General features: G+C 42.4%; 1 protein-coding gene and 1 pseudogene across 6 annotated transcripts in view; both read left to right on the top strand.

The window, feature by feature from the left end:
• SPTBN1 (spectrin beta, non-erythrocytic 1) overlaps positions 1 to 20,202 on the top strand; it is a 207,130-nt gene that overhangs the window by 55,021 nt on the left and 131,907 nt on the right. For all 6 annotated transcript variants that reach the window (XM_001154155.5, XM_054677845.1, XM_054677846.1 and 3 more), the window contains exon 2: positions 12,851 to 13,045. In XM_001154155.5, coding sequence (XP_001154155.2) covers positions 12,898 to 13,045 — 148 coding nt within the window. In that variant the 5' untranslated portion in view covers positions 12,851 to 12,897. The remainder of the gene's footprint in view (positions 1 to 12,850; positions 13,046 to 20,202) is intronic.
• Positions 15,762 to 16,500, top strand: LOC134807819 (large ribosomal subunit protein uL23-like; annotated as a pseudogene).

Genomic DNA, 20,202 nt, shown 5'->3' with positions numbered 1-20,202 from the left:
TTGCTCCTGTGTTGTTCAGGCACATATGATACTAACTTATGAAATTTCACAACGAATAGGGCAGTGAAATGCCAAACCCACTGAAATTCAGGACTGGTATTTTGGCAGCAGCACCATTAGAACTATACTCTAATGTAATTTAAAACTATTTGGAAGTAAATGTAAGACCAAATTGTTATTTGTGGTGGCTTAGAAACCCCACATTAGCCATAAGACCATGGTGCTAGGTCTGTATTGAGTTAATAGTTTCTATTTTTAAAAATAATTTAGTCAACCAGAAGACATCAGTTAATTTCAATTTTTTAATAGCTCTTCTCTGTATGTGGAACAGAAACAAGGATGGCCTTGAACTGCCATGTATATGAGAATAGCTGTGTATTTATTTGGTAGGACTTAAAAAATATTTTAGTTGGTTCAAGTTAGGTGATTTCGAGGTTTGTAAATGAACATTGGAAAAATTAACTTTTCTCTCTAGATCTGTCTACTTTCAACATTCAGCTGATTTTTCAAAATATTAGGACTTACAAAATTATATTTAGATTTTAGAGAGTATTATATGTAAGCGGAGAAGAAGTAAGTTACTTTAAAATTTTAATGTACGAGTAGTAAAGAAGGATAAATTTCTATGCAGCAGATAAAGAATTTTCTTCTCAGGGACTCAAATAATAAATCCATTTGTAATATCACTGTTCCTTGTGCAGTTTGCTCTGTAAAATGGAGGAAGGTGAGAGGGGTGCCATGTTTCTGTCTCATACTGTTTTTTGTTATAGAGTGTATTCATGGTTATACTGTATAATAATGATAATAAGTTCTTAAACCATGGTGATGAGATCTATTTGGCAGAATGTTTTAAAATAAACAGTGTATTTCCCACGAGTGAAATCTTTAAAAACAATTAATTTCCATTATAGTAAGGGTGAATTTTGCTCCTTCAAAGAGTATAGAGCCTGGTTGAATTTGCCCATTAAGAAAAAAAAATGTGTCTATTGGACTGTGTTGTTTGTAAAGCTAGAATCACCTTCCAGTGGCGTTTTCCATCCTTACAGGAAAGAGGTTTATCTCTGAATATTGAGAATGGAGGTTCATAATGGGCATTTTAGCGTTTGAATGTTGTAGGAAGAAGATGGCTAAATCTTCACTGCTCCCCTAAAGTACACACGTTAGTTCTGGTGGGGAGTAGCCACTCTGAGATTTTATATCAGAGACATAATGAATGGGACCCATGATATGTGAAATTCTAATTCTTTAGTACAGAGAAATGTGCTCTTCATCTTTCTGTCTTCTGAGGCTTTTTTCAAGTGTTCGAAACTGCCGTTGCAAAACTCTAACTGAGACAGTGGAAGAGATCTGTACTAACCAATTCCATCTTGCTTCTAACCTCCAAGCAGTCCTTGCTCTTTCCTGGGCTTAGGCCAAACTAACTTTGAGAGGGACTTAGTTTGTAGTTTAAAACAAAGATGATAACAAAACCCCCTTCTTGCCTGGGGACTAGATTGCTTTTGTAGGACTAGCAAATTAACCACAACATTAGAAAATATGGTTTAGGAGTCATGCTGCTGGAGGCTGCAAGATTCTAAACCTCCCCAAATGGTTCCTGGGAATAACATCACTATTGCAAAACCTAAGATGAGTGCTTGTGACATTTTGCAGACCCTGTCCTCGATGGATCATTTGGCACCACCCAGATGGATAAACTGGCTTATCTGGTCTTGTGGCCCCCACCCAGGACTGACTCAATGCAAGAGGACAGCTTCAACTCTGTATTCATCTCCACCCCTACCAATCAGAACTGCCAACTCAGTGGACCCCTACCCAGCAAATTGTCCTTAAAAACTCCAGTCCCCAAATTCTTGGGGAGACTGTTTTAAGTAATAACAAAACTCTGGTCTGCTGCACAGCCAGCTCTGTGTGAATAACTTTATTGCAATTCCCCTGTCTTGATAAATAGGCTCTGTCTAGACAGTGGGTGAGGTGAAACTGTTGGGTGGTTACATCTTCATTAAAGGAGATGAGCATTTTTTTCTTTAGCTTGGATAGTGTTTTTCATCATTTTTTTCATTATTCCCATCCCTTATCAGGAATTTTTTAGATCATTTATTTATTTATTTATTTTTGTGACAGGGTCTTGCTCTGTTCCCCAGGCTGTAGTGCTTTGGCATGATCACAGCTTACTGCAGCCTTGGCCTCCCAGGCTCAAGTGATCCTCCCATTTGAAGATGAGTGGCTGGGACTACAGGCATGTGTCACCACACTTGACTAATTTTTAATTTTTTTGTAGAGATGGGCTCACTTTGTTGCCCAGGCTGGTCTCGAACACATGGCCTCAAATGATCCTCCTGCCTGGGCTTCCCAAAGCACTGGGATTACAGATGTGAGCCCCCTCGCCCAGTGTGACCTTTTTTTTCCTCCTAATTGCCCACCCATGAAATTTTCATGCCATAGATACATTATATATCTATGCTCATATGAAAAAGAATACAATTTTTTGCCTCATCCCCAAAATGAATTTTCATTCCTTGTGGGGGCAATATCACCCCCATTGTGTATGTACAAGGAGACCTGGCTGGGTGGGTAACTGGCCTAGGCGTAATTAGACTTTGATGCAGGTCATTCATTTCCTTATTTATTTAAGAACCTTGAGTCTTTTTGATATTTTTCTGACATAGACCACTATTAAAGGGTTCTTGCCTTACAGGGTAGGCCAATTTGTTCATTTAAAGCATGGGCTTTGGAGTCATACCCACTTGGTTCAAGTCCTCTTGGTTTCTTCATTTTTTTCCTGTGCCACCACCAGCAAAACTTTAGTTTATTCACCTGTAAAATAGGGCTAATAATAGTATCTACTTCAAAAGGTTGCTGAGGAGGATGGAATGAGAAAGCAAATAAAGCACCGCACCCCAGAAAGAGTAAGCCATCCTCCCAAAATGTAATTTTTAGCTGTGTTAGGGTTTAGAGTCATCACCTCTGCATTTTAAAGATTAGGTTGTGTTCTTATGGTACAAGATTCAATAGTGATGAAGATATTATGATAAAAGCATCATAGCTGTGTGACTTGATTGAGTTGTTTAACTCTTGGGGCCCCAGTTTCCATATTTTTGTTAATTATGATTGAAAATACAAAATAAATTGACTGAAACGTCAAATATGGTAGTAATCCTAATAAATGCAAATGGATTATGCTTGCCGACTAAATGACAGAGGCTTTTGGGTTAGATTGAAACAAAGAGAGGCATACCTAAGACAAAGTGACTCTAGAAGTGTGAACTCAAAATGTCTGAGACAGGTCTCAGTCAATTTAGAAAGTTTATTTTGTCAAGGTTAGGGACACACCAGTGACGTAGCCTCAGGAGGTCCTGATAACATGTGCCCAAGGTGGTCAGGGTACAGCTTGCTTTTATACATTTTAGGGAGACACAATACATCCATCAGTACATGTAAGATTTACATTGGTTTGACCTGGAAGGGCAGGATAGGGGCAGCCTTCCAGGTCATAGGTAGATTTAAATTTTTTCTGATGGCAATTGGTCGAAAGAGTCATTATCAGTAGAAAGGAATGTCTGGCTTATGATAAGGGGTTGTGGAGACCTAGGTTTTATCATGTAGATGAGGCCTCCAAGTAGCAGGCTTCAGAGAGAATACAGTTTGAGTATTTCTTATCCCACTTAAGGTCTGAGTTGATGTTAATGCTGGAGGGGGATAGTGAGGCATGTCCATCCTCCCCTTTTCCATCATGGCCTGAAAGAGATTTTCAGGCAACTCCGGGATGCCCTTGGCCAAGAGGGCCCATTCAGATGGTTGAGGGCCTTAGAATTTTATTTTTAGTTTACAGAAGGTTTGAAATAATGGGATAGAAAAATACATACCAGGCAAATATTACTGTCAATCAGAATAGAGTTCATATGTTAATAGAGATACAACAATATTTCATAATATTAACAGCTCATCTGGAAGATAAAATAATTAATGATCTTGTAACATACTCAGGGAATGAGAAAGAAAATCTGATAATCATAGTGGGAAATATTACTATACTCTGTCATTGATAAATAAAAGTTAGTACAGCTATAGATTATTTGAAGTCCAAAATACTTTATTAACAAGAGTTTAGTAATTTAATAATTATTAATAGGTCTCAGAGAACCTTTCCCTCTCAGGATGATCTGATTTTGTGAATTTTGGCTGAACTGTATACAGCTCTATTGTGCCTTTTTTTTTTTTTCTTTTGAGACAGAGTCTCGCTCTGCCACCCAGGCTGGAGTGTAGTAGCGCTATCTCAGCTCACTGCAACCTCCATCACCCGGGTTCAAGCAATTCTCCTGTCTCAGCCTCCTGAGTAGCTGGGATTATAGGCGCCCGCCACCACGCCCAGCTAATTTTTGTATTTTTAGTAGAGACAGGGTTTCACCATGTTAGCCAGGCTGGTCTCGAACTCCTGAACTCATGATCCGCCCGCCTCAGCCTCCCAAAGTGCTGGGATTACAGGCATGAGCCACTGTGCCTGGTATTGTTTTTTTTTTTTTTTAAACAGTGGATGTGTTTCTGTAAAGCTGCAGTACACTGGATTGTTTTAAAAGTGAAGGCTACTTTAATAACGGACATTATATGCTTGTGACTTTTCTTGTGTTGTTAATTATCATGCCGTGACTTTTCATGTGTGTCTTTATATTTATGAGCAGAGAACTCTGAATGTTTGGGATGCAATCTCGGTCCTTTTTTGGCACTAGCCCCATGTACCTGAGTAATAATAGGTCAGACAGGTTATTAAGAAACAGTGGTTTCTTGCATGTTCTCACTCATAGGTGGGAATTGAACAGTGAGAACACTTGGACACAGGGCGGGGAACATCACACACCGGGGCCTGTCATGGGGTGGGTAGATGGGGGAGGGATAGCATTAGGAGAAATGCCTAAAGTAAATGACGGGGTAATGGGTGCAGCAAACCAACACGGCACACGTATATATATGTAACAAACCTGCACATTGTGCACTTGTCCACTAGAACCTAAAGTATAATTAAAAAAAAAAAAACAGTGGTTTCTTGTAGATACTCCTTTTTGGCAACTGAACAGTTGAGATAGTTGAAGCAAAATTCTCAGACACACAATTTGCAGTTTGGTGCCTTCAGAGTCCTTAGAAGGCCTTTTTAAAGATAGCATACCAGCATCCAGTGTACACTTTTTCAAGTCTTTTATGAATAAAGTGGGAGTGTTTTAAGTGTTTGCAGAACTTTTGGGTCTCTGAATTCTGCCAAAGTAATTGTTACATAGTTTTCTTCCTTGAAAAGGACTGGCAAACATTGGTCACCTTCTTCATTTTATTTAATTTATTTGAGCCTTTTAAGATTGGGTATTAAGGAAGTGTGTGTATATGGGTGTGTGCATATGTGTAGTGCCAATGAAAATTCCATGTATTCTCTATTTGTTGCTTTACTGTCTGAAATCTGAGTAGTTCAGACAAAAAATAATTTTTTTACAAGGGTAAAAACTAAATTAAAAAGGGAAATCTAAATTTTATTATGTGTATGGAGAGGCACCTTATAAAATATTCACTCTTTCATTAGCAGCCTATTTTTAAAAATGTGACTTCCTTGAAAGCAGAGTGTCTACCACATCTATCTAAATCAGAGGAGTATATGTTTCAGGTGTTGTGACTGATGGAGATAGTACCAGAGTGGCAGCTCCAATTGACTTTGCCCCTGTGCTCTCACCTCCCAGTCCTCCCTCTGCCACCTGTCCAGGCAGCCCATTTAGAAACAAATAATTAGCAAGCACTTAATGTTACCAGGCACCCTGCTAGGAGTTATAAAGACAGAATGATGGGATCATGACCTCAAGAGGCCATGGCTTATTGATGGTAAGTAAATAGAAGGTTTGTAATTATGAAGCAGTCTTTTAATGATAGGTCAGCGGTGCATAAGGTGTCAGAGGGAGTGCATGTGGGCACTGTCTAAGGTTGTCTAATTCAGACCAGGTGGTGGTGGTGGTGAGTGATTTGAGGAGGTTCCTGGATGTAGTGATACCTGAGCTAGGATTTGCAGGAAGAGCAAAGAGCTGTTCCAGGTGATAGGTTTGGAACTGAGACAAGAACATGATTCTTCTCTCTCAGGAGTTGCAAGAGCTTAGGACACGGATAGTGGGACCAGGCTAGAGAGATGGGCAAGGTCCTCATGAAGAATCTCATTTTCTCTCCTAAGGCTTCTTGGCATTATTCTGATGGCATTGGGAGCCATTTGGTAGATTTTAGTTTTTAGGGGGATAAAATAACTGGAATTACATTTTAGCACGGTCCCTCTGGTAGCACTGTAGGGGAATGGATTAGGGATTACAATGAGAGATGAGGAGCTGGAATGAGAAACTCCTGCTGGAACTAACTCATGAGATTTTCAGGAGGTACGAGTTACCTTAGGGCCACCCTGTGGAGCAAGAGGGAGAAATGAAAGGTGACTGCGAAGGTTTGTGTCTGGGGCGGCTGGGAGAAGTGGGGATGGCATTCAGCGAGGGAGTGGTGGAGGAGATGCAGGACGTAGAGGTCGGGGCTGTGAGTTCGGTGTTCGACAGGCGGAGTTAGTGATTGTTAGGAGACACCTGCACCTTGCTGTCCAGGGAGCAGCTGTCAGCACCGGGTAACCAGCAAAGACAGAGACGTGGATGATGTCACCAAGGAAGATTTTGTAGAGTAACAGAAGAGGATGCTGGAAAGTAGCCTGGGGATTATTGTTTCTTCATAAAACAAAAACCTGCAAGTTTATCTGATAACCTGTGCGACTTAGATAATAAATGTGGTATCTTGAGAAGTAAGAGAACAGGTAAAGTATTTTCCCTCTGGGCTGTTCCAGGTATTGACTTTACGAACTTTAATCAATATAGAGGAGAACTAAGAGAATACTTACAAAGCTTGGCATGGTAACATTCCAGTTTCTCTCCTAATGGTTATGACCTGTGGTAGCTCATGCCAGAGCTGTAGAAGCCTCTTTACCTCAAAGGTACAGGATGATAATTTCCACATCCATTTCTGCCTTGATCTACCTGTTAGAAGAAATGAATTTAGTGTCTGCTTATTGAAGCAGAAAATAATAAAGCATCTGGAATTTCTGTGCATCTTATGGAAAATTCCAGTTCATAGGATGTAGGATTAGAGAAGAGTAATTTGAGGGGGAGGATCTTCGCTTTTCTACATATTCCTTTTTATACATACACACACCCACACCCTACCCCATGCCACCCCACCCCCCACCCCACAATAGAGAAGAGCAGGGAAAGTAGATAGGCACTTTCCTATCTTTTTGAAACCTAGTCACAAAGAACATGGGCATTACCCTTGTCACACGCAGGGTATTACTGTTTTTATTCATTCAAAAGTTATTTAACGAGCTCCTACTGTGGTGAGCAAGTCCAGTGGAATCCAGGCCCTTGCTCTGCTATTAGAGGGATGAGGGCCTTTCTCTTCAAGGGGAGATTCCCTTTCCTTGTGTCAGCCTTACATAGTCCTTTCCGGGTTTCCTAATGGTGGAACCACCAGGCAGAGTTCCAAGATGGCCAAGCCTTCCTCCCTTCTCTTCCTAACCTTCCCACAGCCATTTAAGAAGTACAGATGACTTCACAGCCCACGGGAGGCATGGCCAATAGCACCTTGAGAAAACCCAGCCCTTTTTAGATAACTTCCTGGGACACCTGTATGTATGATATAAACTGTCCTCACAGCTGGCCTAGTCCATGTGGAAGTGGGTTAGAGGATGATGATGTTTGTAGCATGCTGGAGTTTGGAGTCTCCATGCCATGGGCACACTCTTCCATACTGTTGCCCTGACTCTGACTTCTTCACCCTCACGTCACTCCCTTGCTGCTGTTGAGTGCCTAGAAGGGACCTTTCCATGATGGCTATGGTGGGAGCGAGGGATGTTTTGCCTTGAAATTGCCTGAAAATAAAATAATGGGTTCTATCACTGTAAATACTCAGCTTTCTTTGGACAAAGGACATTGTCTTTGAACAGATGGAGAATATTGAAGAAAAGAGATGTCTCTACCATCAACTTCTGGACACTTGAGTGAAACAGTTGAATAAAAAGAACTCTTTTTTTTTTTTTTTTTTTTTTTTTTTTTCAGACGAGGCTCACTCTGTTGTTTGGGCTGGAGTGCAGTGACACGATCATGGCTCACTGCGGCCTTGACCTGTTGGGCTCAAGTGATCCTCCCACCTCAGCCTCCCAAGTAGCTGGGACTACAGGCACGTGCCACCATGCCCGGCTAATTTTTGTAGAGATAGTGAAGAAGGGTTGGGAGGGTGTCTCACCATCTTGCCCAGGTTGGTCTCAAACTCCTGGGCTCAAGTGATCTGGCCACCGTGGCCTCCCAAATTGTTGAGATTACAGGTGTGAGCCACTGTGCTTGGCATATATTTATTTATTTATTTTGTACACAGACTAGTGGATAATTTGGATACTTTGACTTCCTATTCACCTTTCTGTTTTTTGTTTTTTTCTTTTGAGACAGAGTCTGGCTGTGTCACCCAGGGTGGAGTGCAGTGGCACAATTATGGTTCACTGCAACCTCCACCTCCCTGGCTCGAGTGGTCCTCCTACCTCAGCCTCCCAAGTAGCTGGAACCACAGGCGCATGCCACCACAGCTGGCTATTTTTTTTTTTTTATTTTTGTGGAGTTGGGGGTGTCACTGTGTTGTCCAGTCTGGTCTTTAACGCCTGGGCTCAAGTGATCTGCCTCCCTTGGCCTCCCAAAATGCTGGGATTACAGGCGTGAGCCACCACTCTTGGCCTAACCTTTCCGTTTTAAGGAACAATAGTAGTGTTTTTAAGGAACACCATTAAGAAAGAACATTAGGAAAAAAGGTGCTTTAGTTCTCTGAGTGACTTCTTTTAAGCTTAAGACAAGAATTATCACTTACTTATTAAGTAATCTGTGGGCTGGGCAAGGTAGGCTCGCACCTGTAATCTCAGGACTTTGTGAGGCCAGGGCAAGCAGATTACCCGAGTTCAGGAGTTTGAGACTAGCCTGGCCAACATGGTGAAACCCCATTTCTACTAAAAATACAAAAATTAGTCAGGCATGGTAGTGCACACCTGTAATTCCAGCTACTCAGGAGGGTGAGGCAGGAGAATTGCTTGAACCTGGGAGGTGGAGGTTGTAGTGAGCTGAGATCATGCCACTGCACTCCAGCCTGGGTGACAGAGCGAGACTCTGTCTCAAAAAAAAAGAAAGAAATCTGTGGAAAGCAGTTGTTGGTTCAGTGATAGAAAGAGAGAGTCGCAGGTGGGGGCAGGGCAGGGGCCAGGCTGGGCTTCTGCAGGAGTCGGGTGCGGTGGATGTTGCAGCGCAGGTATAGCAGCCCTGGGGGTTTCTTCTCATTGGTCAGCAGGTGGCACCAAATAGCTAAAACTTACCTGGGGAGAGGCATGCCTTGCTTGGGTTTTACCTTGGGTTGGGTTGGATTAAATTTTACTTTCTGTACTTTCAGAATTTGGGATTAATAGCACTTTCACATTTTCTCCCTAGAGATAGAATCTTCCAAGTTTGAATTTTATAAAAGTCTTTGATATTGATAATAGTCATGAAAGTTAACTATATTCAAGATCAGATGATTGCATGACAATATTAATTTTCATTTTTTGGAAGGGTTTATGACTTTGAATGTTAAATGCCACTGTAAGATCATTCAATGGAATATACTTACTGGATTAGATTTCTGAAGTTTTTGTGTTTTTATGAAATCCCATAAATAAATTGCTAACGTAGGTGTGAAAATTAATACACCCGTGAATGTACTTAATTGAGATTGAGTATGTCTCTCTGATGAGAATCCAGGATTTTACTTCCATTCAGGATTTTTCTATTAGAGCAGAGATGGGTGACAGTTTGAGTCACAGATGTTGTGGCTCAGTTGCAAAGTGGATTCAGTGCTTCTTCCTCAGGAACATGTGGGGTGTGTTGGCGGTGTTCTTGGATAGCATGTGAGAAAACAGCCATGACAAAAGAGCAGGCAGTTGTGTGCTGGTACCACCCAAGAGCCTACTGTTTGTTTAAGGTGCAGTTAATTTGTTTCAGCTTATTTACTATGGAAACTTGGTTGCATGTGGCATGTGTGGTTATGTGCTGGAACTTTTAAAAAGCTGCATTTCAAGCACGATAAATGTTTCTTTTCTACATATATGGGTTTGTTTATTTTTTGTGTGGTGGCATATGTGAGGGGGAAGAATCATCTCTTGAATGATCCTTCTGTGTTGCTGAGTGGTGTCTGGTTTGGTTAGCACGCAGGCTGTGGTGAGGAGGCCTGCTGACTCTGGCCTAGGTGCACATCTTGGTGCACACTGAACAAGGCTTTCACTAAGTGAGCATCCAGCTACAAAAACCTGACAATAAATTTTTGAGTTTTAAGATGTTGATAACAGCCGGGCATGGTGGCTCACGCCTGTAATCCCAGCACTTTGGGAGGCCAAGGCGGGCGGATCACAAGGTCTAGGAGTTCGAGACCAGCCTGGCCAATATAGTGAAACCCCGTCTCTACCAAAAATACAAAAATTAGCTGGGCATGGTGGCTCGTGCCTGTAGTCCCAGCTACTCGGGAGGCTGAGGCAGAATTGCTTGAACCCAGGAGGCGGAGGTTGCAGTGAGCCGAGATGGTGCCACTGCACTCCAGCCTGGGTGATAGAGCAAAACTCCATCTCAAAAAAAAAAAAAATGTTGATAATTTATTTTTTTTCTTGGGATATCTTCATACCACTTTAAAAGGGGTGTTGTCTTTTCCCTCCTTTCTTCTTACATTTGCAGATTAACAACTTACTTAGATAGCTTCATATGCCTGACTGAGCCTGTTTCCCCCCAGTGAAATTTAAAATATGCAGGAATTTAACCACATTTAACCACACCCATAGGCATCAGGCATAGCACTAGCTCAGTTTCTCAATGTCTCGGGTCTAGTCAGTCCTTCACCAGGTCCTGTCAGTTCTCCCTTCAAAGCACATCCACCTCTAAGCACATCCACCTCTTAACCATCCCCGCTTCTCCACCCAGAGCTGCACCGCCATCATTTCTGGAGTAGCCTCCCAAGTGGCCCCTGCTTCCATTATTGCCGCCTAGAATCTGTTTTCCACACAGCCCTGGGAAGAATATTTTACAAATACACTCAAGGGTGGTGTCGGTTATTAGCTTAAAATCCTCCAGTTGCTTCCCGCCACACTTGGGCTCGCCCACCTCCCTCCCTAACCTTGTCTCCGAGTCTCTCCCGCTGCCCACTAGACTCAGCCACACTGAACTTGCCGTTCCTCCCGCATGCTATGCTGCTTCCTTTGCCTGAAACACTATTCTTCTTGATCTGTGCGTGACTCATTCCTCTTGACATTGAGTTCTCAGTTTCAGGACCCACTCGAGAGGCCTTCCCTGATCACCAGATCTAAAAATAGTCACATGACTCTGCTGTCATTTTTTTTCTTTAAACTATCTTGCCTTTTCTTGTGTGCTTTTTGTCCAGCTCCTACCACTAGGATATAAGCTTCCCTAGAGCCAGGTCCTTATTGCGTTCATTTTTATCCCTAGCATCTGGTCCAGCACAGAGTACGTAGTAAGTCTTAATTGTATTTTGGTTCAATGAGTGAATAATAGCTATATTGAAGGTAGAAGCTGTGTTTAAAGCTTATCAGTTCAGGATAAAGAATAGCAAGCGTGTATTGAGCATCTACCATGCACTGGTACTGTCCTTGGTTGCCATACACTTACATCTTAATTTTTTTTTTTTATTGGAGTTTTGCTCTTGTTGCCCAGGTTAGAGTGCAGTGGTATGATGTCGGCTCAACCAAAACCTCCGGCTCCTCGGTTCAAGCAATTTTCCTGCCTTGGCCTCCCAAGTAGCTGGGATTATAGGCATGCGCCACCATGCCCAGCTAATTTTTTATTTTTAGTAGTGATGGGTTGGTCAGGCTGAACTGGAACTCCCGACCTCAGGTGATCCACCCGCCTCAGCCTCCCAAAGTGCTGGGATTAGAGGCGTGAGTCACTGTGCCTGGCCTTACATCTTAATCTTAAGCATCAGTTTTCTAATATGTAAGTGAGATGTTTAGATAAAATGATCTGCTAGTTCTCTTATATAACATTTTATGAATTTCCAGGAGAAGCTTAAAGATTATAATTTATGGTGATACACAATGGGAATAAATGAGTTCATTCAGAAGCCCCACGTAGGTGTTGATCTACCTCCGATAACATTTCTTTTTTTTTCTTTTTGAGACGGAGTCTTGCTCTGTTGCCCAGGCAAGAGTGCAATGGCACGATATCGGCTCACTACAACCTCTGCCTCCCAGATTCGAGCAATTCTCCCTGCCTCAGCCACCCGAATAGCTGGGATTACAGGCATGTGCCACCACGCCCAGCTAATTTTTGTATCTTTAGTAGAGACGGGTTTTCACCATGTTGGCCAGGCTGGTCTCGAACTCCTGACCTCAGGTGATCTGCCCACCTCGGCCTCCTAAAGTGCTGGAATTACAGGCGTGAGCCACTGCACCTGGCCCTCCGATAGCATTTTTAAATTGCAGAGTTTAAACTTTAGAAAGAAGGAATAAACCCACCATTTTGGGGGTATCCATCATCTCATTCAGTCCTGTCAACAACCTCTGAAGTATCTTCCCTCTTTAATGGTTGGGGAAACTGAGGCTTAGAGATACTAAGTAACTTGGCTAAGGTCACACACCTATTATGAGACAGTGCTAAAACCTAAAACCAGCATTGCTCCAGAAGACCTATTCTTGGCAAGCACTGTTTTTATTTTCTGCTCACTCTTATCCCAGTTGGTTCCGTGGGGACTGTATACACTTCAGACGTCTAAATGTTTTTCCTTTTCTTTCTCATAGAACTCTAAGAAGGAGCTGATGTGGAGGAGCAGCTGAGACAGTTCAAGATGACGACCACAGTAGCCACAGACTATGACAACATTGAGATCCAGCAGCAGTACAGTGATGTCAACAACCGCTGGGATGTCGACGACTGGGACAATGAGAACAGCTCTGCGCGGCTTTTTGAGCGGTCCCGCATCAAGGCTCTGGCAGGTGAGTCCTTCACGCCTGTCACAGAGGCCCAGGATGCCTAAAATCAGGATGCCCCTTAAAATCATCCACCCTGTTCCCATGACGCTGTCATGTTCGAAGGTTGTCTCACTTCTATTTAAATGTGTCCTTGAGAGCCAGCTGACCATTTTATAAGGTAGTCAGTTCCATATTTGGAGAGCTGTCAACTCTAATGGCCAAAATTATTCAGAGCACAGAGTGTTATTTATAGCAATTCAAGAACAGCTGCCCTAAGTTTGTAAGAATTCTTTTATTTTTGGCAAATCTTACATTCCAAAATATCAAAGCATACTATTCCTTATACTCAAAAATATACAAATTAACCTGTGTACTTAGTGCCTGTGATACATTAACTGGCCTGACCTGTACCAAGATGGGTTAGTATCACACGCAAGGATTTTACATCTGAAAAGCAAAAGCTGAATCTGGTAAAGGCACATTTAATACAGTAACGAGTAAGTTTGCCATTGGTCCATTAGTTCGTGGAACATGTCCTTACTTTGTGATTTCTCATTCCCTTGTTGCTGGTGAACACCTAGAGCACACTTTCTCCATGGCCCCAGTGAGGGTGAGGAGTGTTTTACCCTAAAATTGCCCTGAAAATCAGGAAAGCGTTCTGTGGCTCTGAAAACTCAGCTGTACTGAATATATGTAAACCAAGTATCAAAACCGAGTTTATTCAAGGTCCTGCATCTGTACTTTGAGATTTCAAATGAAATTTCAGATGAAGTTTATTCCAAATGATTTTTTTCTAATGTCTTTAATTGTGATAAGTAAATCAAAGTCATGACTTGAGAAGTTAAGTTTACTGTTAATTCTAACTACATAACTCACATTTTTGTTGCCTTTATAGTGGAATCTGATTATGAAGCATGCATCATTTAGAGTCATCTTGATTGTGGACAAAGGAAACCTAACCCAGAGTGGTTTAAGTGACAAAGAGGATTTATTGGTCACACAGTAGGCAAATTCAGTCTTTAAGCAAGACTTACTCCTGGACTTAAATGGTGTGACCAGGATCTAGTTTCTTTCTCTCTACTCTGGCTTTATTTTCTAGTGCAGGCTCTGTTCACAAGCAGGCTCCATCCTGTAGTCCCAAGATGGCTGCCCCAGGTCCCAGGCCCCCTTGGACTATGGACATCCAGCAGAAAAGAGGATGCTTTTCTGCTTACCGTGGCCCGGATATATCAGTCTCACTGGCGTGATTGATCATGACTTGGATCATGTGCTTCTCCCGCTGGTGTTGGAGAATCTCATGTGCTGTTAACTTCTAAACAGGATGCACCCCTTAGAGTGAAAGTTTGGTCAGTCTCAACCAAACAAGTTGGCTAGAAAAATTGGAATATAACAGAAAAGAGGAAGAGGAGAATGGATGTTGGGGGTACAGCTAACAATGTACTACAGAAAAACTATTCAGCTGCTTTAGGATAATTTGTCTCTTGAGTGGTGTTGATTTAAAGATCTTTCTTGAGCTGGCCTGAATGAATGATTAATCAGTCACTCTAGAATTGGGGCTTCATTATCATTCATTAACATGGAACTCTATGGAAATCATGACCCTGGCTTGTGCTAGTAAAGTGATTTGTATTTTAATCTCTCACCTCTTTTTCTTGTATTTTCATTTGAGTCTTTAGGCCAGTATGCTAGTGATGGCCAGTTACCTTTGATCTTGAGTCTTACTTTCTGATTCCAGGCTATGTATTATCTCCTTTCTAAAGGACCATTTTGTTTGCAAACTACAGAACAGTTCCTTGTTCTTTGCATGTGGTCTTTCCTACAGTTTGAGAGGAGAGCCTCCAGCTGTCCTTAGTATCCATCATTTGTCTTAACCTTTCTAGGATGTTTACCTAGGTCCCTCAGTAACTGTAGTCATAATAATAGCAAGCACTCAATATAGTACTTACACTGTGTGCCAGGCACTGTGGGAAACGCCGGCATATATTAACAGTTAATCCCATAACAATCATATGAGAGAGATTATTACTGTCTACATTGTATAGATGACAAAACAGGTTCCAGAGAGATTAAGAAGCTTGCCCAAGGGCGTACTGCTGCTAAGTGGCTGAAGGCATACTAACTCTGCAGTGTATGCTCTTTTTCAATATTCAGTAAAGTAAAAAAAAAAAAGATGTAAAGCTCATTGGCAGAGAGCATTGCTAGTGAGGTAATTCAAACATGTTAAAAAGATCTTTGGAATTCTCAGGAATGCATCCTGTGGTCTAGAAGAAACCATGAGGAACCATGGCAAATTATGGAAAAGGAAAGATGCTGCTTCCAGGTTAAATGATACTGGATGGGGGGGGCAGGAATTGCATTCAGTGAATTTACAAGATACCAGGAAACCCATCTGTTGGAGGAAGGTAATGAAGGAAATTATGTTATCCTACTTATTCTTCTACTTCCTTATTCTGTGGGACAGAAGAATCTCTTGAGTCCTCTAAAAAACTATATGCTGATAGCAGGAGTTACCGAACAATTCAGTAGTGTCTGGAATAGAACAGTGGTTTGAAAAGTAGAGGGCTTGTTAAAGCACGGGATGCTGGGCCCACCCCCAAAGTTTCTGATTCAGTAGGCCTTGAGTGGGGATAATTTACATATCCAACAGGCCAGGTGATGCCCTGGCTTGGGGATCACATTTTGTGACTGATGCAGAGTACTGATGGTCATCCGGTCCCCTTCCTTCGGTGTTTGAGACCACTTCATCTGGACCGAGCTAAAGTCTAGGAAGAAATAAAGTTTCAAACCCAGCAGAGTTACCTCAAAGATACACTTGAGACCCTTTTCAGAAGATGGCACCGAAAGTGAAGAAGGAAGCTCCTGGCCCGCCTAAAGCTGAAGCCAAAGCAAAGGCTTTAAAGGCCAAGAAGGCAGTGTTGAAAGGTGTCCACGGCCACAAAAAAAAGAAGATCGGCATGTCACCCACCTTCCAGCGGCCCAAGACACTGAGACTCTGGAGGCAGCCCAGATATCCTCGGAAGACCACCCCCAGGAGAAACAAGCTTGACCACTATGCTATCATCAAGTTTCCTCTGACCACTGAGTTTGCCATGAAGAAGATAAAAGACAACAACACCCTTGTGTTCATTGTGGATGTTAAAGCCAACAAGCACCAGATCAAACAGGCTGTGAAGAAGCTCTGTGACATTGATGGGGCCAAGGTCAACACCCTGATGGAGAGAAGAAGGCATATGTTCCACTGGCTCCTGATTATGATGCTTTGGATGTTGCCAACAAAATTGGGATCATCCAAACTGAGTCCATCTGGCTAATTCTAAATATACATATCTCTTTTCACCAAAAAAAAAAAAAGGTCCACTTGATGTGGGAGTGGTGTGGTAGGCTAACCACTTGACTTTGAGGAAAGGGAGATATCTTCCTGTCCCTTATAGGGGAGTGATACAGTGATAGGCCCAACAGGAGGGAGTGCTATTGTGGGGTTTCTGCTGAACATGCATGTTCTAAAGCGAGACATTTTGCTTAGAGCCATAAAAATGTACGTATCACATTTCCTGTGTCCCTCTAGGGCTTTCAGTAGATACAATCTAATCTAGGTTTCAGTCTGAATTCTGAGGCAGATCTGCAAAACATGCAGGAATTCATCTTTTAATGGTGTAGTTCATCGTGTACTGATAGTGGAACCACCACCTGTGCCCTTTACTAAGCTGCTTTCAGGGTTTATGTATCTAAGGAAATAGGGTGAGGTAAACTACTTGTTACTAATTCTCACCCAGTTGACAGATACTTCCTATTATTAGGTTATCTGTGAATTGTAAAAAACTTTTTTTTTTTTTTTTTTGAGACGGAGTCTTGCTCTGTCGCCCAGGCTGGAGTGCAGTGGTGCAATCTCGGCTCACTGCAAGCTCCACCTCCTGGCTTCATGCCATTCTCCTGCCTCAGCCTCTCAAGTAGCTGGGACTACAGGCGCCCGCCACCACCCCAGCTAATTTTTTGTATTTTTCGTAGAGACGGGGTTTCGCCGTGTTATCCAGGATGGTCTCGATCTCCTGACCTCATGATCTGCCTGCCTCGGCCTCCCAAAGTGCTGAGATTACAGGCATGAGCCACCGCGCCCGGCCTAAAAAACATTTTAAAAATAACTTTTACTTTACGTGTCTTCGTCTTATTCACCCTCAGGAATTGCTTTTAATTCAATGCAGTATAATAAGAAATATATTAGGTCTTTGTTCTGGGTTCCTGGCATAGAGCTCCTAAAACCAATGGAGTCTGCCGAGTGATGGGAGTGTCTTTTGTTACCCATAAGGTGTCCCTTTTCTGATACCTGAGTTTGTGCTAATTCCATGACTTTGGGTGGGGATAGTCTCCCATCCCTAGCTAGCCTCAGGATGATGCTGTGCACCCGAGACTGAGCAGTTAGAGAATTGGAACTTTCAGCATCATCCACTCATCTGTGGGGGGAGTTGGTGTGGGTAGGGTGGGGTGCCCTGAGAGGACATGGAAGCCCCACCTCACCCCAGTACCTTGCCCTGTGCACTTTTCCATTTGGCCGTTCCTGAGTTGTAACCTTTATAATAAATTGGTAAACATAAAGGGGAAGTTGTTTTCCTGAGTTCTGTGAGTTGTTCTAGCATATTATTGAACCTGAGGGGGTTCTTGGGAACCCCTGAATTTATAGCCTGCGGCCTGGGACTTGGAACTGGCATCTGATATGGGGGCAGTCTTGTGGGACCAAGCCCTTTATCCTATGGGATTTAACAATAATGTCAGGTAGAGGTGTCAGAATTGAATTGAATTGTAGCATACCCAGTTGGTACTGGGGAATCAGACTACTAAGATATTTCACAGGGGAGATAGCATCTCTAGTATAGTATGCAGGATGTCAGCTGGTTTTCTTGTTTGTTTAGAAATGGGGTCTTTCTGTGTTGCTCAGGCTAGAGTACAGTGGTAGAATCATAGCTAACTACAGCCTTGAATTCCTGATCTCCAGTGATCCTCCTGCCTCAGCCTCTTGAGTAGCTGGGACTATAAGTGTGTGCCACAAAGCCTGGCTATATCGGTTTTTGTTTTGTTTTGTTTTGTTTTTAATGTAGAAATCAGGCCTGTGATCACTTGTCGAGTACCAGCTTATCATTACAACAATGAATCGGCCAGCAATCAGTCACTTCCAGTGCCTAGTTCTTTCATTTTCCTTAAACTCTGCTGCTTGAAAATCAGTCTGATTCATATCTGCGTCACTCATCGCCACCCCCAGCTCCTTAGTAGCCAGAAACATCAGCCTGATGATCAGGAGGAAATACAGAGAACTTGACCTGGAGCACCTGGCAGGATTGAAAGCAACAGCTTTTTCTCCAAGCAGAGAAAAGCTTCATCTGAAAGCTTCCCCCTCATGCAAGTTGAATGATAAGAAACCTCAAGTCTTCAGCTTGTAAAAATTTAAGACTTAGATGTGTTTTAAGAAAATAATTAGAATTGCCGGGCGCAGTGGCTCACGTTTGTAATCTCAACACTTTGGGAGGCCGAGGCTGGTGGATCATGAGGTCAGGCGTTCAAAACCAGCCTGGCCAATGTAGCGAAACCCCATCTCTGTTAAAAATACAAAAAATTAGCTGGGCGTGGTGGTGGGCGCCTATAATCCCAGCTAGTTGGGAGGCTGAGACAGGAGAATCGGTTGAACCTGGGAGGCGGAGGTTGCAGTGAGCCGAGATCACGCCACTGCACTCCAGCCCGGGCGACAGTATGAGACTCCGTCTCAAAAATAATAATAGTTAGAATTAACATTGAGTATTGTCATATACTCCAAAATTTTATGTTTATATCCAAAAATATTTATAGATATCCAAAATATATTAACATGCAATCCTCATGAAAAGTTATTAATGAGACACTTTACATTTTTTATACTACGTCTTTGAAATATACATCTTTTGTATATGTAACAGACTGGCAAGATATATACTTATTCCTAAAGTGGAATGTGGAGTGAAAACATGGTAGATGGTACTTCCCCACTTCTGAGGTGTTACTGTTTACAGTTTGGAAGGAAGCTGAGGAGAGCATTGGTCAATCCTGTTAACTAGCACAGTGAAGTAGTTTTTATGTTTTCTGTAAATGATTGCCTGCATCCCGTGATTGCAGGCCCACTTTCCTGACCTCTGACCAGTTGCCTTGGTATCATGGAACATGCAGTGATTCAAACTAAGCTGGACTTTTTGGAAACCAGCATTTTATTTGAAGTAAAAAGAAAACAGTTACACAATTTTTTAAAGACTACGTCTTCCCCTAATTTGTGTTGATTCTACTGTGAGACAAGAAAAATGCATTTCTGCTTGAGGTGCAGTAACAAAACTAGCACAAATTTCTTTCCTTCTTAACTATTTCTCGGATAGAAGATTCATTCTTAACATAGACCTTATCATTATAGGATTTTTTTTTTCTTTTCTTGTTGAGAACTTTTACTTTTTCACTTAAAGGAAGCATTTGACAGTCGCTTCTTTTTAGCATATCTGAATTGCCAGCCCAGGGCCATTATTAAGTCAAATAAGGGTTACCTGACAGTTAATCTGATAATCAAGACGGCTGCTAAGTGACTAACAGGGAGCGTCTGCAGTGTGTGTCTGCTGGACAAAGGGATGATTCACATACCAGGTGGGATGGAGCGAGATGGCGCAAGATTTCATCACAGTGCTCAGGATGGCATGCAATTTAAAACGTATGAATTGCCTATTTCTTCAGTTTTTCATTTCATATTTCCAGACCATGGTTGACTGAAGGTAACTGAACCATGGAAAGTGAAACCCAGGCTAAAGGGGACTAGTGTGTGTGTGTGTGTGTGTGTGTGTGTGTGTGTGTGTGTGTGTGTAAACCATTTGACTTCTAGTGAACGAACAGAGCCAACCTCTTCCTGAATATGTAAAGAAATCTATAAAACATGGCCTAGAATGATCTAATTAGGAGGAGGAAACCATTTACATGAGACTATATATGTATACAAGTGCCCGGAAGTTAGTATAGGCAATGATTGCTGTAGTAAGATGGAGTTTCGCTCTTGTCACCCAGGCTGTAGTACGATGGCGCGATCTTGGCTCACTGCAACCTCCGCCTCCTGGGTCCAAGTGATTCTCCTGCCTCAGCCTCCTGAGTAGCCGGGACTACAGGCACCCGCCACCACACCTGGCTAATTT

Source organism: Pan troglodytes, chromosome 12 (assembly GCF_028858775.2).
Source record: "Pan troglodytes isolate AG18354 chromosome 12, NHGRI_mPanTro3-v2.0_pri, whole genome shotgun sequence".
Classification (NCBI taxonomy): domain Eukaryota; kingdom Metazoa; phylum Chordata; class Mammalia; order Primates; family Hominidae; genus Pan; species Pan troglodytes.
This window is presented reverse-complemented; position numbering and strand designations above follow the sequence as displayed.